The sequence below is a fragment of the Microtus oregoni genome, unplaced genomic scaffold, assembly GCF_018167655.1.
Source record: "Microtus oregoni isolate MIOR12 unplaced genomic scaffold, Mior012 000013F_ref0000133, whole genome shotgun sequence".
Classification (NCBI taxonomy): domain Eukaryota; kingdom Metazoa; phylum Chordata; class Mammalia; order Rodentia; family Cricetidae; genus Microtus; species Microtus oregoni.
Genome location: NW_024543072.1, coordinates 28710630 through 28734913, shown reverse-complemented (window position 1 = coordinate 28734913; position 24284 = coordinate 28710630). Strand labels below are relative to the sequence as shown.

At 43.3% G+C, this 24284-nt stretch overlaps 1 protein-coding gene across 7 annotated transcripts in view; it reads right to left on the bottom strand.

The window, feature by feature from the left end:
- Positions 1-4120: 4120 nt before the first annotated feature.
- Positions 4121-24284, bottom strand: part of Cfap20dc (CFAP20 domain containing) — a 220436-nt gene continuing 200272 nt past the window's right edge. For 4 of the 7 annotated variants that reach the window (XM_041662655.1, XM_041662659.1, XM_041662657.1 and 1 more), the window contains 2 exons: positions 17355-17449; positions 4121-4835 (listed from right to left, as the gene is read on the bottom strand). In XM_041662655.1, the coding sequence (XP_041518589.1) occupies positions 4723-4835; positions 17355-17449 (208 nt within the window). In that variant the 3' untranslated portion in view covers positions 4121-4722. The remainder of the gene's footprint in view (positions 4836-17354; positions 17450-24284) is intronic. The other 3 variants (XM_041662656.1, XM_041662661.1, XM_041662660.1) reach the window with 2 other exon arrangements.

Sequence of the window (24284 nt, the reverse complement as noted above, 5' to 3'; positions counted from 1 at the left end):
GGATGATATCCACTATGTTAGACTGAAAACAAAGGTAAATAAAAACTCTCCAAAATTATCAATCTAAACCCTAATATCCCTTATATATTCAGGCAGTAGTCATCACCAATGATAATGCATTTGCCAAACAGAATATCTGAACTCAGCCCTCCTCTTTCCTGGCTTTCCCTTTCCCCTTCCATTTTCCTTTCCATTGCTTTTCTCTTTTCCTGGGGCAAGGACCAAACCCAGGGCATTGTATGGGCTAGGCGAGCACTTTGCCACTGAGCTATTCCCCACTCTTTACCTGACGCATACATAATTTTCTTAGCTGAAAAACAGTTGATTTTTAATGAATTTTCTGTGGTAGATGTTCTTGAATGCTGCTGACTTCACATTAGAATATGCTGAAGTAAGCTAAAGAGATGCTCCTTTTAACACTGTCCATATCTAAACACCTAGACACATTTTATTTTTCATGATTTTCTAGAATTATTTCTATGTCAAAAGTAAAAAAAAAAAAGTCAAGTATTGGGGAAGGATAGTATACTTACCAAAAGTAACAAGGAAGATCCAATGATAAAAGGAAGTTTTCTTTAGTGGGGTTGGCTGAAAAGTGTGTAAGAAAAATCCTAGCATGGTTTTAGATGTATGATTCAGTTCTGTAGAGCATACATCCTATGGCTTAGGTGTGGGTTGGGTGTCCCCAAGCGGCTTACTGTGTAGAGAGGCTTGGTATCTCTGGGGTGGTTCTACTGGGAAGTGCTAAGCCATCTTGAAGACCTGCAGCCTTGTGAAAGCTACTTAGGCCACTTGAGGCCTGTCCACAAGAGGGCGAGGTTGGCCAACACCCACTGTCTGCTCCTGTTGTGAGGTGTAATTGTTTGCTCTTGACATTGTGTGCCGAGAGGGCATCTCATGCCGCAGAGTGGGAACTGTGTGAAAGGACCTTTAACTTTCAAAAATGCGTGTCAAACAAACCCTCCCTTGTCCACTGCGCAGCCACGATCATGTATGTCATCATGGTAAGGCGAAGCTGACAGATACAGTACAAAAAGCAAATGGTGAGATTTGCTTGATATTCTTTAATTAAGATACAAAGCAAAGCTGAGGGCAGTTTTAATTCCATCCCTTGACTTACTGATAGATCATGGAAACTCTCTTAATAGAAATTATATTTCATAATGGCATATTATCAGAAATTAACAAAAGTAATTCTCCCCTCTGGACTTCTTGGGCTAAATTCTCCCAGATGATTTTCAAAAATTGAAGTCCCAAGAAGAGCAATTCCCCAGTGCTTTTGGAAGTATCCACTATGGCAAATTAGAGATCATTTCTGATCTACGGTTTAAAGTATTGATAATACTTATTACTATTGGAGGCAAGCTTATATGCGTGGATCTTGCCAAGTTCAGCAGAAACAATGACAATGATGGGTTGAGCTGATAAAAACCAATCAATACCATTTCCCACACTTCACTTCTGCACTGCTTCACGGAATTACAGGTGATTAACTACAGAAGAATATGCCAGCAGTAAAAATTAGTGTTATCTCTGGCCCATGTTTATTGGCAATTTAATTCTTATAAGTCAAATTATTTTGACTTAATGTGATTCTAAATTATATTAAAACCACACAAACCAGAAGCGAAGTATTCATTAAGATGTAAAGGTGCAATATTCATGATGAATGGACCTTCACTGAGATTTATCCTTTGTTAGAAGTTAACTGTGTTACCTACAGTGATGTGTGCATAATTGAAAATGGGGGAGTGTTTCTTCAGCGTGGGTAATGGAGGTCTCAGCTGGGGAATATGGAGGTTTCAGTATTCCTGGTTTTGGATGAAAAGTGAGTCTGAAGAATGAACTTGTGGGCTGGCCAGGAGCCTGTGAAATATCTAGCCACTATAAAAACCAAGCCGCAACATCCATTTTAACCTCTGCCAGCCTTTGTGTGGCTGCTTCTTTTGTGTTGGACATGAGCATTGGCTGTCTTGAGTCAAGTGTGGCAGGAAAGTCGGGTGGAGAGTGAGAACCAGATTAGCATATAAAGAAAAGCCATGACACAGAGAGAAAACCCCACCCACCACGGCAGCTGAATAGCAGACAGAGTACAAGCAAAACCAGCCATTTATACAATGACCTATAAAGGTCTCAACCATTGGGAACACTGAGCCTTTGGCCTTTCCCCAGCTCGGGCCCACTTCTACCCTGGGGACTGCTTTCCTCCTTTAGTAAATAATTTATTCTTCTGCTACTACCAATATATCTCTGTCCAGTTTCTTATTCTGGGCCAGAGGAACATGGAAATCCCAGTGGATGCCCATTGGACCTGGATCCCTGTCTATATCAGGAGAATCTGTGATCAAAACTTCAGGAAATCAGGCCAGTTAAGGTCTCCTTGGAGAGGAAGAGGGAAGACTTAGCTCCCAGCCTTCCCGAGGCCCTGCCCTTGCCCAGTTACACTGGACGTGCAGAGCCGACGGCAGACAGGTAGTCTGAGCAGCAGCTCCCTGCAAGTGGCCACAGGGTCCATAGTAGTGCAATGTTTTCTGTGTTACCCTGTTGTGAGTGGGACTCTTCAGTGGTGTAGCTGCCAGTAAGTTGCTCAGGGGACTTCCTGGTGGTATAGTAGTCTCTGGGTCACCCATGTACCTGTAAGGACCCCACTTATTTCATTGGTTCATTAAACTGGACTTTGTTGGAATCCTGTCTTTGGTTTGTCAGTGCCTTTCCTATCTAGGGTTAACAGATCTACTTTTTAAATTCTTCCTAAGAAAATTCAGGTGCTAAACAACCCCCCCCCCAGACATACAGATACATACACACACTCTCTCTCCTACCACTCCCCAAATGGGAACCTTTCTATAAAAACAAATGACAATTCTGCATCTCTAGCGCCTCCCTGCTTTGAGAATGCACTTCTTCTCCAGCCCCACTGTGTTTACTGATCTGGAATGAAGTTCTCTTCCTTGGCAGGCATACTGAGCAATGCTGATCCTTGACTTAAAAGGGCTGTGAGCCCATCGAGTTTCCTATCTTACAACTCAGGAAAGGACCTGCAGTGTAAAAGAGGAGACGCTAACTATGCTTAACGTGAAAGAATCCCAGCACACTGTTCCACTATTCTTGGGGTCCCATCTTAAATCTGCCTGGAAACCTGGAAGCACCCCATTTCGGGATACAGGAGACATTCTATTCTTGCATCCTTACCCTCTTCCCTAACTAGAAGCTCATGTTGTACCTGCAAGTCCTAACTAACACAAGCTTTTGAATGACATGGTCCACTCTGATTGGCCTCAAGACGATTTCAAGCAGGTCAAGGCTTTTTAACCCCCATTTCAGTCTTGAAGCTCTTAATCAAGATAACCCCAATTTATGTGAGTATGATGGTTCATGCCATCAATCCCAGCATTCTGGAGGCTAGTTTGAGGCTAGCCTGGTCTAAGTTCCAAGCCAGTCAGAGGGCTACATGGTGAGATCCTATCTCAAAAAATAAAACGACTCAGCCAAAACAACTCTAAATCTTTTGCACGCTCCATGAAGCCTTGTTTCATTCATTTTCATTTTGTAAACATGAAGATATTTGAGAGACATTCATAACAAAGGTATAATTTGAGAAAAGGGATTAAAAGCTTATCAAGAACAAACATGGCTTTAAATAATGTATGATCCTTTGGACACGAGCCCAACCTGCTTATGGAAAAAAGTTCTTATTTCCTCTCTCAAGCAATATTAAATGAAATCAGAGCACTGCTGTTAAATACAACTACACACCAATAACTTTTCATTTCTAACAGTACCTTTTCTTATTAAAAACCTCTATAAAAAAACAAAACAAAACACGCCTGTTAATAGGAACTTCTGCAGCTCAGTCTTAATGTACTTGGCACCCAATTCAAGGCCATCTATCTGAATGCAGGACATGCACACTTCTTGCTTTGGGCTGCAAACAGAGCCTTAAAGACGAAAGAAAACCACCCAGGGTTCTCTAGGCACAGGCCACAGAAGCAGTGAGGTATGAAAGGGGGTTCAGATGGCAACTCCTTGTTAGACCTCGATCCATAGAGCACGGGTATTAGAATTCAAAGATAAGTGGTCAAAGAGGAGCAAAAGCAAGCATAGCGCCGATGCACAGTGCTGTGATCTCTGCAAACGTGGGAGGTGCTAGGCTGGAGACATGGCCACACCCACACACCCTGATCACAAAATATGACTAGTTCATGTTTCCTAGGAGAATGGGGAGGTGTCTAAGAATAATCGGGTAAAGGCAACAGTGTGAAAAAAAGGAAGTGGTCTTTTGACCACTGTACTTTATTTTTAATACAAACAGGCTATTAAAAAGGTTTCAGACACCTTTTAAACAAGGATACACTCTCTGTAAGTGTATCAAGCCGTCATTTATTACAGATTAACACTGGAAAAATTTGAACAAGTGATTTTTAACTTGCTTATGTAACATAATGAGACTCAGAGGATGGGGATGAACAACTAAGAGCAAATTCAAAATCTAAGATCTGGGGTCTTTATGAATTCCTTTGCAAGTTTCAAAGTCTCACACGCAGCTACAAAGAGAATGCAGGCGTTCTCAACATTGGACCTTATTTACCAAGAACTCCTTCTCTCCAATCCTTTGACTCCTTGGGCCCAATCATGCGACATACAGGTCACATTCCCACTGTGGTTGTCACGCTGTGGTCATGTTCCATCCGCTATAGCTACTTCCTGCCCTGGGGGCGGTAGCTACACCAACTCATAGTATTTCCCAGTCTGGGGGTCAAAGTAGCAGTTGAGACATGGGTCATACAACAGAGTCAGCACCTCCTCGTCTTCCTCTGCACTCACGTCCTCTTCACCTGTGGGCCAGGGGAACCGGAAACACATTAGTTCTTGGCCTGCAGCAGAATTCCCAAAGTGCCACCCCACAAGGGAGTCAAGGCAGCGGTCACCACCTTTCAAGAAACTTTCTCTATGTAGGCAAGGGCTAGGCTGGGAAGGAAGAAGAGGGTAAAAACTTGGATTCGCACGAGCAGTGTACATTTGAGAAGAAATGCTAGGGGCTCAAAGGCCAGCAGCTCCACAGTGAAGTATAAAAAGCAAAGCAAACAGGGGGCTGGAGAGATGACTCAGTGGTTAAGAACGCTGACTGCTTTTTCAGAGGCTCCAGGTTTGATTACCAGCACCTGTATGGCAGCTTGAACTTTCAATAGTAATATCAGTCCCAGGGCTCCCAACACCCATTTATGGCCTCTTTGAGCACTGTACACATGGTACACAGTTATATACACAGATAAAACACTTACACATAAAATAAAATGAAAATAAAACCACAAAGCAAAATCAAAGTGGTATGGAGAAGAGTCTGAAGAAAAAAAAGAGTAAAATGGCAGAATCAAATGACCAAAGGGTCCCATGCAGTAGGATCAGGAAATACTAGGTGATATCCAAATCTCAAGTACCAACCACAGTTTTAAATTTCTACATGTGCCAGAGCTGTGTCTAATGCAGAGCCGAGTGTACCAAAAAGGCCACCAGACAACTATGCATTTAAATGACACCATTTGCAAAGCAAAGAACCATACACAGAAAACAGGTCAGGTGGGCTGTCGCTTTCTTTATGGTAGGAAGGCACAAGCTTGACGGGGATATAGATGATGGCTTGAGTAGAGGGAACACACATTTACTAAATCATTAGTAGCTTCCATGAAGTAGTATGCAACTCAAAGTGTTCTACAAGAACACTTTCTGAGCTCCTTTGTGTGCTCAGTAGTGTAGAGGACTTTGGTATTTGGAAGAGAGTCCTGTTTCCTTCACAGAGATTGTGTCTTCACTTCTGAGTACAAAGGATGAGGTCAGGCTCAGAGAAGAGGAGTTGGTTAAGACATTTTTCTCTTTATTTGCTTAGCCCACTAAGAATCAAAGACATGTGGGCCATGGATTCATCAAGATTGACTTCCAAAAGGCTTTGGCAGTGAGCATGAGAAAAAGATCTGTAAATGACAAAGGTTCAGTAAAAACCACGCACGGTTCATGAGTGTGTGCAAGTGTGAGTGCGTGTGCACTAAATGGAGGCTAAAGATGAATGCCTGATGTCATGCTCATCTGTTTTCTGTCCTTCACAGAACGTCACTGATTGGCTAGACTGACTGACCAATGAGCTTCATGGATCCACTCATCTCCATGCTCCCACTGCTGGGATCAGAGGTGTGAACTCCCATTCTTGTCTTTTATGTGAGCATTGGGATCTGAACTCAGGTCTTTGTGCTTGTGTGGCAGGCACTTTACTGACTGAGCTATTTTCCCAGACCCTAAAATTGTTTGTTGAAGGCAGAAATAAAAGCTCCATAAACAATCATGACAGGGTAGAATAGGCAGGTGTCCATTAGGGTTTCCATTTTGCAGATGAGGAAGCCACGGCCTGCAAAAGGAAACAGCTGGCCTGAGGTTGCCTGGTAGTGATTCAGAGGCAGAGCTTGGGACAGAGTCAAGTGATGAGGCATAAGCTCAGTGTCCCTTCTATATACCTTAGCAAATTAACTGATAGGCCATTTGTCTGAGTTTGTTCCTGTGCCCTGGGTTCCTACCTCTTAAGCCCCATCTCAGTGTATAAACAAACAGGACTTGATCCCTGTAACTAAGAAACTATCTAATCATCTTTGAATTGCCTTTCCCTTAAGTCAACCATGGTTACCTTTCTGGTCTGGCTTCCCAGGACACATGTCAAAGCTTCTTCATTCTCTTGCCCTCACTCGATCCCCCTGGGCTGCAGATTGGTGGTGGCCAGCACTTGAGTTCTCTCTGCTCATATAAACTCTTTAAAATCTTAATGTGCCCAAATTTAGCTTTTAACACTATGCTTGATGTTTCTGTGAAGGGTGTTGAATCACACATTTAATTGGGAATTTAAACATGAGATGGACTAGAAAAATGTAAAGGTGTCCTACATTTTCAAATATTAAATTTATAAGCAGAAGAAATTTGACTTTTCATATTTCAGAACCCACTGGTGAATACGACAGAGTCTATTGGGAGCCAGGGATAATGAGTTCCATAGACCCAAAGGGAAAGAGCAAGCTTGGTAAAGGGGCATTAGCCCTTCCTATTTAAAGAGGAGGGTGGTACAGGCATGAGTCGTTTAGAGGATTTCAAGGAGGCAAGAGGCTTCTGGCTTCTATTTTGGCTCAGAACAAGGAGGTTTTCTCTTAGCATTAGAACTGACGGTAGATGGAAATGTGTTTTGGGAGGGCAAAGGCCAGAGCTAAACTTGTATAGGATTTTGTAGGTGAATCTACACAGCACAAAGGACCACATCCATGACTCCTCTGATGATCTTCGGTAACCTTGGACTACCGGGGGCTGCATTCTTGAAGTGCCACAGAACTTTGCTATCAACCACATTGGATTAATAGTGGTAGCCAACCTGGGTACTTGGCACAATTTTTTTTTTTTTTTGGATTTTTCGAGACAGGGTTTCTCCATAGCTTTTGGTTCCTGTCCTGGAACTAGCTCTTGTAGACCAGGCTGGCCTTGAACTCACAGAGATCTGCCTGCCTCTGCCTCCCGAGTTCTGGGATTAAAGGCGTGTGCCACCATGGCCCGGCTCTTGGCACAATTTTTAATGAACAGGATCTCTGAAGGAGTGTTGCCTTCTCTTTATTTCTTTTGTTGCCTCTGAGGCTCTGCTTCTGTCCCATTTCCTTCTTGTGGAGAGGCTGAAAGTTGTGTTCCAATGGATGGGACTTACCCATACAAACAAGGCAGCTGCAGAAGGTTAATAAGGAGTTAACAGGGTGTTGCTTCTCCAGAAGGGCTAAAAGTACCCATGATTTCCAAATTCCAGCATCACTGGTGATAGGGATGGCTGCCTAAATGGTGACTTGCTGAGTCCATTTGCCTTTTGGAACCTTGATTTCACTGGTCATGGTCTTTATCACAGCAAAAGAACCATAACTAAGACACTCATCATTACAGGGAACACTGGCTATCTGAGGTGGCCATGCAAGGAGTGCATTCCTTATAGCTTAATTGGTCCTCCAAATTGTATCTGCTTGATCTTTACCACCGATAGGGAAAATCAGTACAGTGGATGTGGATGAAATCAGAAGTTCCCAACGAGTTTATATAGGACACGAAGACAAATTCATCTTTGATTAAGTCCTTAGACCAAAAATCGTTTGCATCAAAGAGGAAAACTAATTTTTCTATTAAATACAATATGAAAGTCATAAGCCACAAGGTTAATGATAAATCATAAGTGCTTGCAGATTTGCCATTTAATTTTTGGTTTTTACTAATGCATTGATTAGACCAACCTTGAACTCAAAAGAACAGTGGCCTGTGTAGTTGTTCAGTGTATTCTGTGCCTGCACTAAAAACAATGACAATGTAAGCTAGTGCTGTTACATTGGGAAACTCAATACATCTGACGACCAGCTCGGGGTCTGTCTTTCTTTTTTTCTCTTTTTGTGTGAATAAATATACATGTTTAGGAAGCTTCTACAACACTATTTCCATATCACATTTCCCTTTTTATTTTAAATAATTTATTCATTTTACATACCAACCACAGTGCCCCTCCCTCCCCTCCTCCCCTCCACCTTTTCTCCCCACTACCCCTCCATCCACTTCTCAGGGAGGGTAAGGCCTCCCATGGAGGAGTCAACAAAGTTGAGGCAGGACCAAGCCCCTCTCCCTGCATCAAGGCTGAACAAGGCATCCCACCATGGGAAATGGGCTTCAAAGTTTATGCACCAGGGGTAAATTCTAGTCCCACTGCCAGGGGCCCCACAAACAGACCAAGCCACACAACTGTCACCCACATTCAGAGGGTGTAGTTTGGTCCCATGCAGGCTCACAGCCCTTTAGGATGAAAATAAGTACTGTGGCGACCTTTGGGTCTTTATCGCCTGGGTCACTGCAGAGGGATCAAGGAAGGTCTGGTTCCTTAGCAGAGATCTCCCCACACGGTGCAGAGAGAGAGGCCAAAGCACTTACTGCTGTACAAACGTACTCATCTTGACACGTACACCCACGGAGTGGGAGCTTCATGCATTAGAATCATGGGCCTCACACAATCTTGTGAGTTTTAGTACCAAGGCTTAAAGGGATGAATTTTAAAACTACCAACAATGGTATTTGTACAAAAATTGGGTGAGCTTATGTATAATTTTACATTGAAATAAGTACTTTAAGCTTGCATAAAAGGTTTTATTTTTATTGTAATTTAATTTCTGAGGCCTCCAACTTAATCATTTTGCCATAGGAATCTCTGTGTAATGAAATTATAATATCATTAAGCAATTGCTACCATGATGTCAAGTGTTGGGAATGTTTTGAAAGGTAATTATCCTGCGTGGGTATGGGGTAATTTTCAATTATATTCTCGGATACTGCAGAGTTTTAAATTTTTTTCTCTTAAAATGCTAAATTGCTCTATTTAAAGACTGGATATAGAAACTCCAAAAGGACAAATTAACAAATAAACCCATTTTCTGCTCCAGGTTCAGAGCATCTGGACAGGCATCCAAATTACATTTTTACTCTTCTCCCTATAACAAAGCCATTTCTACTGAAATAAAATTACCTTTCCGATACTAATCTATTTACAAACTTTCAGCCTCATCTACTTTGAAATTGGTTAGCAGCAATAACAGAAGAAAACCCGGCAGAGTCAGACCGAAGTAGCAATATTTGCTGCCCTCCCTCAGTCAGATCAGCTCAGGTAAATGACCCCTTGAGTTCACCTTTGAGAGTCAATTAATAAGACTGTTTAATTATCTATATTTAATGCATTTTAACTGTGCATAATAGAAAACCTGTACGTGCAAGTTAAGGCTTAATGCTTGACAATGAACGAAGGCACCACTTTATCAGACTTACAATCTCGGAATCAAGACACTCGACTTGATTTTCGATTTTCTGATGTTGCCTCTAGAATTAAAAAGGTATGCATTTCCCTCCTACAGATAGCAAGGAATGACTGACTATACTTTTATGCGCATACTAATATACTATTGTTTAAGTGATTCACCAGTGGGGTGGTCACTGTGTGGAGCAGTCCGCCTGAGAATCAATAAAGATGACATCTGAGATAAGGCTCTGCTGAACACCAGCTGCCTGGACAGTCTTTCTACCAGCATACTTTGGGGTGGAGAAAGTGTGTGTGTGGGGGATGTTCAACCACATTAGCGCCTATCTTGAAGATCCTACTGTGAACCACTCACTCTTGATCTTCAGCAGACTGATGCCGTCAAAGTGGAGGAGACTGAAGGCCAAGGGTGGAGTGGAAATGATGAGAAGGCCCATCTACTAGGAAGTTGTATTGTTTTTGGAAGGCAGACCACATGCCGTGATTACAGGTCAGGTGCCACTGGGGACCAAATAACCTTCGTGTAGTCAAGTGAAACTGCTTTATTTGAAAGATGTCATTTAAAGGCCGTACTGAGGAACCGGGATGCTCAATTAGGGCTTACTGCAACTTTATTCCTTCCAGGTTTTCTCTATTATAATTCCAAAGGTGGGTTGTCACATGTGAGGGAGGCTCCTAGCCAGACCACTGCAGCCTACAGAGACCATGGCTTCACATGAGTGTGACTGGTCAGGTGCCCGCACCGAACCAACTGTGCATTCTCCTCCCTGCAAGTGCAGCTGGACTTCCATGCTGGGCCTTGATCCTCTCTGGAGCACATGTGGTACCCCATAACAGATATGGTTCTAGAAGACTAGAGGGTTTTGGATTCAGCAATGTGTTTATGTTTCTATTAGAGAACTGAGCCATCTTCCTGGAAGGAGGGCACCCCTTTATAGTAGTGAGCTGCTGCTGGACCAGAACCTCTGGGATCTACAGAGGAGACAGCCCTGACCCCTGAAAGAGATTTAAGAGAGACCATCTCTCTACCTCATGCTTAAGTTGGGAACAAATAGTAATCGGTTGCCTCACAGAAATGATGGGAACACTGTCTTTTAGAATGTCATAAAAAAACTAAAGTTGGGAGTTGAGCTGGGGGGATCTAACTTGAGTACTAAGAGGACTATTGAGAATTGGAGGGCGCACTCAGCTGGTAAAATGCTTGTCTGGTGAGTGTGAAGTCCAAATTTCATCCCTAGAACCTGTCATTTCAGTGTGTGGGAGGGGAAGACAAGCAGACCCTGGAACCTGCTGGCTAGGTTAGGCTATGTGGCAAGCTGAAAAACATGTCTCAATAAACAAGATAGATAGCGCCTGAGGTATAATACCCAAGGGTGACCTCTGACCCTACTCACCATAATCATGAAGAGAATATTGAATCCAGAACGCCTCACAGGAAGGAGTTCACGAGATTAAAAGCTATCGGAGTGGCTCTGTCGTGTGTGCTCTTTCCCTAACCTCACCAGGAATGCTGTGGGGGACTACAGTGTGGGTTAAGCTGCAGATGGTCAAACCTGTGACCCTGTGCTCCTTCACACTTGGGTGTGGGGGACAGGCTGCTCCTAACCCAGCTGTCACATAGGACACAGTGTCCTCCTGGACAGTGTTGGGGTAACACACAGAAACTTTCCATGTCATTCAGGGAAACCAGCAGCACCTCACTAAGCTTCTGACATAGCCCGGCGATTCCTTTGTTTCCTGGCTTTTTCAAAGAGTGCTGCCCCGACAAGCCAACTACATTTCAGTGGAAGGGCACATGTCTAAGAATATCTGGGCGGCACAAACTGGCCTTGGTGGGAATAAAAAGACACAAGTTGGGTGGGAAGGGAAGTGGGGCGGTGGAATTGGGAGGACCTGTGGGAGGGAGGGTGGATATGATCAAAACTCATAAAATTCTCAAAGAACCTATAAAAAACAAAGACTATTACTGCCCCCTCCCCAGACAGAATATGTTTGTGATTCTGGAACTGAAAATAAAGTCAATTAACATTTAAGAAAGAAGACAGGGGTTTTGTTATACAGCGCCTGATCACTGCTGTGATTATTCGGTGTGCCACCAACCACCGCATCTGTAATCTGCTTTGCATTGTAAATAAATCCTAAGAAAACCCACAGGCTAGCTCACATTTCCCTGTGTCAACACTCATCTACTTAGCAGAACTTTCTGGACTGTTTACTATGTCCTGGACATTGCTGTAGGCACCAAGTACCACGGATGCTCGGTGAGGCAGAACTCTGAGACCCAGCCTGCTAAGTGTGAAGCCCTTGTGTAGCTGTAAACAGAACTATGAAAGAGCACGTCTGTTGATGGGGAGCAGGCAGCCAGCTCCCCATTCTGACTGGCTGGCCATTGGAGTCCTGAGAATTCTGTGAATTCTTTACCAGTAATTTGGATGTTGCATACAAAAAGCATTTGCTGCCTATCTGTGTCTTGTGGGAGACCGATGACTGTGTTTAAAGAAGCCGTCTGTGAGACACTGCCTTAAGAACGAGCAGGAGTGTTATTTTTTCAGACTCTGACTATGCCCCGAACCCCGTGGAAGGCCTTTCTTCCTCCTGGTTTTTGTGAACAGTGGAGAGGTCTACAGGCTGAAGAAGGAACTGATTATTATTCCATGTCAGGGCTGGTAGGCATGAATAATTTAAGGGTCATACCTGTAAAGGAACAAATGTCAAAAACAAATTGACAGCCATTCTTCCCGCAAAGTGCGGCTCATTTTCCAAAGGTCAGCTCAGTAGTTTTTTTGAGTAAGTTCTGAAATCTTCACTTCCCATTTTACATTTCACACAGGCTCCGAGAGAACACTGTTTTAGGAAGTGTTAAGGGCACTTGTGCTTGTGGTAATTGATAATCCACACGCGTTCTATAGCCTAGGAGGAACTCTGAAGAGCCAGACAGTTCACCTATAGTCGGTGGCAGGATCAGAACAGAAATCTGTGAACACAGCCCTGGCTTTGCCGGGTGCATGGGTCACTTAAGGCAGTGTTTATATACTGGAGATGGTCAGGCTGGCAGAACTGCCTGGGACTGACTCCTCCTGAATAAGGCAGGGAAAGGATCCTGGGGTTCCAGGGCCAGATGTAACTCATGTATTTCCTTTTATATGGCTTGGGTAAGTTTTCTAAGATGGCACATTAGTCAGGTCATCATGCTGGCTACCTCCGGCTGCTCCTTTGGGGAAGGAGACTCAGTGGTCCAGTGCATTGCTGCACAGCCCAGAGGACTATATGGAAGATGGAGGTGGTAAAAGTTCCATTCTTTAGAGGCTATACACAAAGGCCCAGAACGCAAAAAGATCACGCATTAGCTGTCATTTTTGTCTCAGAAGTGTCAAGATGAATGATCCCTTTTCTCCGTGGTTCCAACTTTAAGTAAACAAACAACCAAAACAACAAAACACACACTTATAAATTATATAGTGGTTCATCACAGAGAAGCTGAGGTGGAGGAAGCCCATGGGCTGTGACCGGAAATTTGATTTTTGGTAAGCCAATTACCTGTTACGGCAAACAATGGGCTGACCGAACCAGTTTGCTGATTGGTCAGAGTCCCAGGGCAGGACTTCGAGACACTCAGTCTCCCCTGACCTCTTTTCTACACTGGCGTTCTGTGCGAGATTTCTTTTGAAGGGCGTTTTCACCACTTACACATAAAGTGTCAAGGTCACCATTTCATGCTTGAATTTCAGAAGTCTTCCAGATGTATAAAACGTGGGATGAGGAAGTAAACCCAGGTTTACATTTCTGTGAACTGCTCTTCAGAGAATATGTAGCCCCTAGTACATGCCAGGAACTGCACAGGGACCTGGGTCCTCAGGTCAGCAAACTGGCGGTCTCCGCTCATACATACTGAGGCCACTTGGAAAGAAAAAGAAGAAATGATTAAACAAATCAAGATTTGATAGAGGGAGGGAGGGAGGGAGAGGGAGAGGGAGAGGGAGAGGGAGAGGGAGAGGGAGAGAGAGAGAGAGAGAGAGAGAGAGAGAGAGAGAGAACACGAGCAGACTGAATAGAACACTGGCATCACTAAGATTCTGGGCAGGCCATAAAGTAGCGGGTTACATGCTGGACCTGGCTGTAGCAATCTGGTCCTCGGGCCCAGCCTTGCCCTGGATCTCATCAACTGTGGTTCGCCATTTTGAGTAAGAAGGGGTAAAAGAGTGGGCAGGTCCAAGGCTGACACAGTAGCCAGGAGCCTTATTCTCTCTGTGTGTCCTTAAAAATAGAGCCCTGATTTAGCCCTGGAGATGGTTCATTTTTTTTTCCTGATAGACCAGGAACTCTCAAGAGAGAAAAAGTCTTTTCCTTGATATCTGCTCTGTGATGGTGGTATGAGGGCTAGGTGCAATGACTGCATTTGAATGGCAACGGAAACCCAGGATGAACTCCCCATGACTGCTGCCAGGCCTCCTTCTTCTAGTGAGACGAACTTGGAGCCTGAACATTATTTTTCTTTGGCAAATATTTTATAAGACTGGATGGAAACCCTATCTCAGTGCACCAGTGAAGTACAGGTTGTGCTAGACTGCCTAAAATCTCACTGTTACCAAGGAGAAATTAAACAAATAGGAAACAGTAGTTTTGATGATATTAACTAGCTACAAACCAGTCAAGCATAGCACAGATGGCCATGGTGAACAAACAGGAAACATTAGCTTCCAAGAAGGGCAGTGGGTGATGAACACCGAGGGTGACAGGCAGGAGTACTCGCCCTTGATCTGGTTAACCTGAGCCAGCATGTTGCTACAGCTCCCTGAGTCTGTGAAATTTGTCCTTAGTTCTGTTTACTTTCAGCATCACGTAGCTCTCCCTGCCAGACTGAGCTGTGTTGCGGTGACCTGAAGACACCCTTCTGGCCACTCATCACTAATACATATACCTCGTGCCTTTGCTCAAGGACCATGCTCCTGGTTCCTGTGGTTTATTTTGGACACTTAACATAACGTATTATTTGTGCCCTCACAGCAAGGTCTCCTCCTGACAGCCAAGATCCTATTTTTCTGTCATAAGTAATTATGAATGTACACCTCTAAAAAGTTTCCCAATTTGAGGGGCACAATCTATTTCAGACAGTAAATCACAGAGACATCTCCATCCCTCGGGCAGCCAGAAAGTACAAGTCAGATGTATGAGCTCTCACATTGAATCCTCCACACCTGAAGAAAAACGGATGCTCCACTTCCTCCCTGGGGCAGCTGGGCAGCAGGGGACAGGCGACTCGGCACTTTTGTTGGAGCGATTTATATTAGTTTCACTTAAAAAAAAAGTTAGGTGTACTGTTCTTCCATCTTCAAAATTCAACTCTGAAAATTGCCCCAGAGAGTCCAATTGGAGGTCATTTATCACTCCAATTATACACTCGAGTGAACTAGAGTTCTCCCCCACCCCTGCCATCTTATCCACTGTTTTCACGGGAGATTCTTTCTGTTTGCTTCTGTTTGGAGACAGAGTCTCATGCAGTACCAGCTGAGGATGACTTCCAACTCCTGATTGTCCATCTGTGCTTCTCGAGAGCTTTGATTGCAGGTGTGTGTCCTCACGCTAAGCAGATGACTTTCTTCTCCAGCACAGAGATTCTCTAGTGTTCCTCTTTCAACCATTCCTGACATCCAGGCTCCCTGTTCCTAACTAAAACCCCCTGGTTCATCTTCACAACTTCCCCATCACAGAGAATGAATGCTGAGGGAATTTTCATTCCAGGTTTCTATTGAAGACTGCACTGTTTGTAGCTATGCCATGGCTTCACTTTAGTGAAAGTCTGCTTCTCTGCATTAAGGAAAATGTGTACAGACAAAGTCATTCCACAATGGGGTCATGCAGTGATACAGAAAAACGCAGGGATTTTGTTGTGGGAGTGTCATAGAGTGTGCTAAGTTACGTAAGCTAAGATAGTACCGCTCCATTACTTCATGTGTCTCCCGATGGGATCAAGAAGCAGGACATGGAAGACAGATCAAGCTGCTGGCATAGCATGGCATGCTGTTTTGCAGTAGGTAGGAGCACATTCTAAAACAACGATGAAAGCACAGTACAGAAAATACACATCACTAACAGTTGATTGTCGTGCAGTGTGTATTGTGTGCATACGGGCCATACTTTTTCTTTTGAGAAAAATATTTCTTTTTCATTTTTTTATTTTAAATTTTCTATTTATTATGCATACCAAGCACAGTTCCCCCTTCCTTTCCTCCTCCCAATTCCCCCACCTCTGTCCTCTCCCCCTATCCACTCCTCAGAAAGGGCAAGGCCTTCCATGGACACATCAACTGAGACAGGGCCAAGCCCCTCCCCACTGCATTGAGGCTGAGAATGACATCCCACTATAGGGAATAGGCTCCAAAAACTACCTGAAACTGAGAAGCTTCTGTAAGGCAAAGGGCACAGTGAATAAGACAAAACGACAGCCTACAGAATGGGAAAAGATCTTCATCAATCCCACATCTGACAGAGGGCTGATCTCCTAAATATAACAAGAACTCAAGAAACTAGACATCAAAATACCAAATAATCCAATTCAAAAATGGGGTAGAGACCTAAGCAGAGAATTCTGAACAGAAGAATCTCAAATGGCCAAAAGGCATTTAAGGAATTGCTCAACATTCTTAGCCACCAGGGAAATGCAAATCAAAACAACTTTGAGACAACATCTTACACCTGTCAGAATGGCTAAGATCAAAAACACTGATGACAGCTTATGTTGGAGAGGATGTGGAGTAAGGGAAACTCCTCCATTACAGGTAGGAGTACAAACTTGTACAGCCACGTTGGAAATCAGTATGGCAGTTGCTCAAAAAACTGAGAATGTGCTACACTTTTACCTACTTGTGGTCCAGCAGGTTATTTATATTAGCAATCCACAAAGACAGGCAATGTGACTTGCTGTGATGTGTGATGGTGATGGATGACAGGGAACCAGGAAGGAGGAATTTCCTAGTTCCATTATAACCTGTGCAGGCTAGTGTCATATGTGTGAGGTCCTGACCCAACACCACCACACAGCACATGGCTGTATCCCAGTGTTCCGAGAGCCCTGGACTGCGTTACTATCAGATCAGCTGCAGGGATTCGGCAGTCACTGTTCTAAGTGCTTCAAATATTGCACCTCACTGAATCTTTACAAGAAAGTAGCATGTGGGGCTTTGTGCACACTGTGGAGCAGGCAACTAAAATTCACAGTGGTCACATAGCAGGAAATGGTATAGCTGGAAATCAGATGGGGCTGATGTAGGCATCAAAGACACACAACTGTGTCCTGCCCTGGGGGGAACTTTCAGAAGAATGGGGCTATTCCTCTCTGCAACCTACTTAGTGAAGAACTTCCTACAAGATGCGGCGCAGGTGATCTAGGTTTGGATGCGCAAGTCTGTGAGGTCAGTGTGAAGGCAGTGACATCTCCGAGTAACCTATGTTCTTAATTTGTAGCACATCACCTTTATGTTTTTCTGCATAGCATTTCTTGTGTCCTTACCTTGCACGCTCACACTTGCAGAGGACTCCTGGGGCTGCTCTGTGGGCTGCTGACTGGGAGGGACAATTGGTGGGCTCAGCATGTCCAACCAATCTCTACGGAGAAAGGAGAGCAGGTGAGCAACACAGCCACAACCCCACACACGGACTTGAAGTTTCCCCTTGGCTTTCATTTCTCTAGGGTTTACTTTGTCTTCCTTCATGTTCCAGGAAGAAAAATGTTGAGAAATTAATATTCAGTTTTGTGATGAGGTTAATAAGGAGTTGATCACTTAACCAATGAGTTGCTTGATTACTTACTTCCACAAGCTAAACTGATAACCATTTCTATTCATATCAATTGGGTATCCAATACCAAACAGTTAGCACTGAAAACATACATACAAGTAACATTATGTAGACTAAATAGGTTATATTTAGGAATCTATATGCAAATACATATATGCATGTAACACTTGAAAAAAGAGAATTGAAATGAATTTGAAAGAGAGCAGGGAAGCAAGGAGAGGTATATGGGAAGGCTTGTAGGTAGGCAGGGAAGCGGGAAATGAGTTGCATTATAATCTCAAAAGTAAAAGTGATAAACACGATTACAAGTTTATTATTATTGCAAAGAAAATGTAGTATGTTTACTTTAAAAAATTATTTGTGTGTATATTGTGGAGGTCCAAAAATGTGAGCCTATTTCCACCTTGTGTGAAGGTCAGAGAATTTGAAGTTGTTCAGTTGCTAACAACAATCAGGGCTGCACATCTCGAATAGGATGTAGTTACTTGTTCTCTTGACATTAAGATGGTACATACAGCTAGGTCCACTCCACCCTGACAGATGGTCAGGATGTGCAAGCAAATACTTCTGATCCTTCTTTTGAAATAGGGGCTTTGACCTTGCGAGTGGCTGCCTTCAGGATACTTGGTCTAGGGTGGGTTCACTGCCTAAACAACAGAATGCTAAGGACTCGATGCCTCAAAGTATTGAAGCAAATTAACTGTTTGTATCATCTTAAAGCAGTATTTTGTTGTCCTTTCCCTGTTGTATTGGGTACAAAAGTGGATGGAAAATTAAACACAGATGATTTCAGTAATCACTGGAACTCCCTCCTGGTACAATTCTAAGTTTTCTGTTTTATTATTTTTCATATGTCTTCGTATATTTCTTTATATATATATTTCACGTGTCTTCTTTGCCCCTACTCTGGCAAGTGGTATTTTTGTCGAGGCTGGTCCCTGACAGTAATATGATGTGTGTGGAGGTCAGAGGACAATGTGTTGGGGTCAGTTCTTGTCTTCCCTTGCTATGGGTCCCCAGGATCAAATGCAAGTCCTCAGGCTTGGTGGCAAGTCCTTTATCCACTAAACCACTTCACCATCCTGTAGAACACTTTCCCCCCATAAGGAAACTATTTCAGCAAATCAGAAGAAATCCAGCAGAGATATGATGCTCTTTCTGATCCTGGGTGAGAAAGTTTGACACAATCGTGTGTGATGTGTTCGGGGATGACAGTGTCCTTTACCTGAGTGTGTGGGCCCACCTTTATTTCCCTTCCTCCTCCTCTCTCATAGACTCTTGCCCCCCACCCCCAATACCTAGGCAGTACAATTTAAGTGGTGCTGTCTAGAAGGCTTGAGTCAGAAGCATCTCATCCCTAAACCTGCTCCAGAGCTGCTTAGGTGGAAGTGGGCAGGCAGGGGAATGGAAAGGATTTTCCAATGTCAATCATACTTGCTGTAAGGATATTAGCACCCTATATTGTTTACCCCTTTCTTTTAACCAGGACCCTGTTCTTATGACAATATTTCCTTTCTAAACTTCTGTATTTCATACTTTCTTTAATCTACAATGGGAAGCAGTTCTAACTAGAAGCCAAGAGCGCCAGATTTCAGAGCAGTGCCAGATCCTTGCTCCCTACAGTAAGAGACTGGCCACTTCATGTTGACCTGTAGGAAGGAGAAAGACGGGAATGTTTCAGAGTTTTGCTTATAGATTTATACCAAGCCCATTTGTCATGGATCTGGGTACAGAGCTATCACTCAGCAAATTTCAGTGGCAATACTCCAATCAAGGAAGCCTGTGCTGTGGCCTTACCTACGCTGATAAATCAGGGTGGAGATGTGGTCTTGCCAGAGTTAAACTAGTAAGAGATGCAGAATACTCAGTTGATTGCGTAGTTACAAGGTACTATTCTCCTGGTGCAGAGGTATTTTAATGTAAAAATTCCTCAGTTCCTACTGCAATATCGTAAAAGACTTTCAGTCACTGTTTACAGCTCTTCCTAGATTTTGGTGGCTGAAGTGAGCGAGGTGAGCACGCTGTGCAACCAAATTTCATAGTGGCTCACTATGGACACCAAGAGGATTTGTCAGAGACACTCAAGCTAATGGGACATTTTCTGGTAAGTACCTTTTATTTACTCTATTTAATTATAGCAGACCAAAAAATTCCCAAACTGTAGAAATCATAAGGTCATATACAAATTACCACCCCAGGGACCTCATTACTTTTTTTTTCGTTTTCTTTCTTTCTTTCTTTCTTTCTTTCTTTCTTTCTTTTTCGAGACAGGGTTTCTCAGTGTAGCTTTGGAACTTGTCCTGGAACTAGCTCTTGTAGACCAGGCTGCCGTCAAATCAGAGATCTGCCTGTCTCTGCCTCCTGAGTGCTGGGATTAAAGGCGTGCACCACCACCGCCCAGTGGGACCTCATTTCTTAATAAAAGTGTTAAAAAACAGGTGAGCAGGAGAATGGTATCATCAGAAGACCCTCTTCCCATTTCTGATTTCTGACTAGGGACTCTCCACAGTGTGTGTGTGTGTCCTACTCCTGGTCTAGGAGATTTAGGTAATGTGAATTGTGGTCCCCATTTGAATGCTGGACCAATGACTTGATGTTATTCCCTTTCTACTGTAGGTGTGGACAATATATGGTCCTTTTTGTGGTTAAAAATAATATCCAATTTAAAAAGAAATAACAAAAGGACTACAAAGATTTCTATATCTCATTTACTAAGATTTTTAGAAACCACTTCATTACATTATTAATCAACTGGTCCGCCGATCATGTTGTAAACTGTGGCCCATGGGCCAAGTCTATCTCACATCTGTTTTTGTATAGTATGAAAACTAATTTAGCCATTTATATTTTCAAAGACTAAATGGATATGTTTCACAGCATATGAAAATTATCTGAAATTCAAAGTTCAGTGTCCACAAACGAGGCTTCATCAGATTACTGCCATGCTTGCATTCCAGGGATGTCTGTGGCTGCTTCTGTCTACTACGACAGGGTTAAATGTTCACTATCTGGTTCTTTACCAGAAACTTTTGACGGCTACTCGTCTCTAACCAGAAGCATGGACTGATTCCTGCACCATGTGCCCACTGTCTTCTCTGTCTTTTCTCATTGGTAACTCTCTCCTGACAAAGAGCAGCCTGCTCTCATTTTCCTCAGGGGATCGGGTTACAGACACACAAAAAGTAACCACCACGCTAACTGAAACAAACACAGGTCATGTGAAAACTGATAAAACAACATAAGACAAACGAATATTCTAGCCTAACACACACCTGTTCTTTAGGGGTCTATACTTTCAGGGTTTTTTTTCCTTTAGTCAAAATATCATGCTCAAAATTTTCTTGAGCTAGCCTTCTCTGGTCCTCTTCAGCGTGGTTGTATTATTCATGAGAAAGCAAATTGTCTGCTTCTGTTCATATTATGTTGTCAGGATTTCCCCCTCCATTTTCCTTGAATTATATTAATTTTAAAAAATATTGTTGAATAATAAAACATTAACTTTAAAATCAAAACACACAGAACACCATGTTCTGATAAAGTCAGATCCTTATATCCATCCCTGCCGACTCTCCTCTCTGGTCTATCTCCACCCACTCTGCTCTCCTCTCTGGTCTAGCCCCACCCACTCTGCTCTCTTCTCTGGTCTAGCCCCACCCACTCTGCTCTCCTCTCTGGTCTAGCCCCACCCACTCTGCTCTCCTTTCTGGTCTAGCCCCACCCACTCTGCTCTCTTCTCTGGTCTAGCCCCACCCACTCTGCTCTCTTCTCTGGTCTAGCCCCACCCACTCTGCTCTCCTTTCTGGTCTAGCCCCACCCACTCTGCTCTCTTCTCTGGTCTAGCCCCACCCACTCTGCACTCCTCTCTGGTCTAGCCCCACCCACTCTGCTCTCTTCTCTGGTCTAGCCCCACCCACTCTGCTCTCTTCTCTGGTCTAGCCCCACCCACTCTGCTCTCCTCTCTGGTCTAGCTCTACCCACTCTGCTAGGAGTAATGTTTTGCTTGCAAAAGAAAGGCCAAGCATACCTTCTCCCCCTTTTTAAAAAATTGAGATTATAATTTATTATATTTCCCCCTCCCCTTTCTTCCTCCAAATCCTCCCATATGTTCAACCCTACTCTCCTCCAAATTCAAGACCTTTTTAAAAATTATTATAGCAATAAGTATGTATATCTATAAACATATATTCCTTTAAAAAATCCCCTCATTCTCCAGCAAAAGTAGCATGCTATAGTTAATTCTTTTGTAGTTTCTTTCTGTTTTATTTTTGAGCTTGTGATGTATCCTGGAAATTCTCCCACATGTTTATATAGCTCTTCCTTAGGCTTTGTAACAGCTGCACAGTGTGTCGTCACGTGGGTTTACTGCCATTTATGCCAGCCCCAGCCTACATTTGGGCACGGTTTCAATGCCTGTAGCTGCAAGGAGCACTGGAGGGAAGAATCTTTGGGATCAACTCTCTTCTACCGACTTGGAGGTGTGTCTCCAAGGTAAGTTCCCACCAGTGAGATTCTTGGAACAAAGGCAAGCTTGGTGTTGTTAGACATTGACAAATTCCCACAATACCCATCTGCTTTCTCATCAGCAATGCGTGAGAGAGACAGTTTCCCCAGAGCAAGAATATGGACATCAAGTGGAGTTGTAAGTTCTTCCCATGTGATCTGTGAGCACTGCTCTCATAAGGGAGCTTTGATTTGTCTTAATTCTCAGTATAGGTGGAATTGATTGCATTTTCATAGTTAAGGCCATTTGATGAACATACATACACACACACACACACACACACACATATATATATGCATGTGGTTGCATGTATGCATCATACATGTATCAATCTACCCATACATTCATGTCTTTTTTCACCTTATAGTTTCTCTATTTTTGTTTGGCCATTTGTCTTTGCTTTGGCTTTTCTCCCCTCTATATAAATGTATTTTATTTTCCTGTAGTCAAATGTATCACTTTTTGGCATCCATATTTAGAGTCATAGTTAGAAAGCCTTTCCCTACAACCACATTTTATAGACGTGCACCCATATTTCCTTCCTGTTATTTGTGGCAGGTGTCTATTCTGGAGTAAGGTACACACAACATTAGCTTTCTCAGTGACTAGGATTCTAGTGCCAATCTGTATTATTTTAATACTGGTTTAGATTACATTGTGGTAATTTGAATGAGATGCTCCCCACAGGCTATGGCTCTGGGTCCTCAGTTAGCGGCATTATCTGGGGAGGTTTAGAAGGTGTGGCCTTGCTGAAGGATGTATGTCACTAAGGGTGGGTTTGAGAGTTTGAAGCCTGTCACCATTCTGACTTTGCTCTTTGTGCTTCCGTTTTGTGGTCTGAGATGTGAGCCCTGAGTTCTCAGTTGCTGCTCCACTCCCCATGCCTGCCTGGTGCCACTCTTTCCCATGGTGACCATGGTGGACTCTGATTCCTCTGCAAGCCCCAGATAAACCCTTTCTTCTGTAAGCTGCCCTGGTCATGATGTTCTATCATAGCAATAGAAAAGTAACTAATATATCATGCAATTAAAATTTTAATTAAAGTAACTCTTTTGTTTGATTTTTTCCCAGGCAAGTCATTTATGAACTATAATTTAAAAAGAGGTTTGCATATTAACTAAACATGGGCTAAATAAAATCAACCAGGACTTTTTCTTGAAGTACCTTTCAGAGTCTTTTAAAATACCACGAATCTCTCAAGTGGAAGGAGAGGATATAGCTGTGTGCCCATTTATGTCTCTTGGGACCACAAAGCACACTGTGAGAAATGCTGCTCCAGCTTATGGCATTTACTTGCTTAGGTGACCCCCTTCCTTTTCCTCCTCCATTTCCTTTAATAGGAGAATCAACCCAGTGCCCTGTGCATTCTATTCAGGTCTCTGCCATTGAGCTAAACCTAAAAAAAAAAATACTTTATTCTTAATAGTATTTTTTCAAGAGCATTCCTTTTTGTTTGTAACTTGTTAAATAGCAGCCAGTGGCCAAGTAACTGCACCTTATATGTTTACCTCTTTGTATGTGCTTAGTGCTAATCTATTATCTTAACTCATGATCAACTCCTTTAAATGTCCACACCTCCTATGCAGGCAAAAAATACCCAACGAATGGGGACTTCCAGCTCAGATTCTTTTACAGGGTGCGGTACTGGTTAGGTCACTGTCAACTTCACACAATCTAGGGTCAGGAACTCCTCAGTTGAAGCATTGCTTCCATCAGATTAGTCTGTGGCTCATGTCTGTAAGGACATTTTCTGGATTAATGATTGACATTGGAGGACTCAGGCCACTGTAGGCAGTACCAGCCCTTGCTGGGCAGGTGGGCCTGTGTTGAAATAAGAAAGCATATTGAGTAAGCCATGGAAGCAAACCATGGAGAGCAAGCCAGTAAGCAACTTTTCTTGATGGTTCCCACTTGTGATACAGGTTGTTGATTAATGGCTGATGTGGGAGAGAGCAGCCCATTGTGGGTGGTGCCATCCCTGGGCAGGTGGTCTTGGATGGTATAAAGAAGCAGACTGAGCAAGTCATAGGAAGCAAGTCAGAGAGCAGCCCCCCTCCATGGCCTCTGTCTGCTTCAGCTCCTGCCTCCAGGTTCCTGCTTTGACTTCTCGATATTGATCGAGATGTGTAAGCTAAACAAACC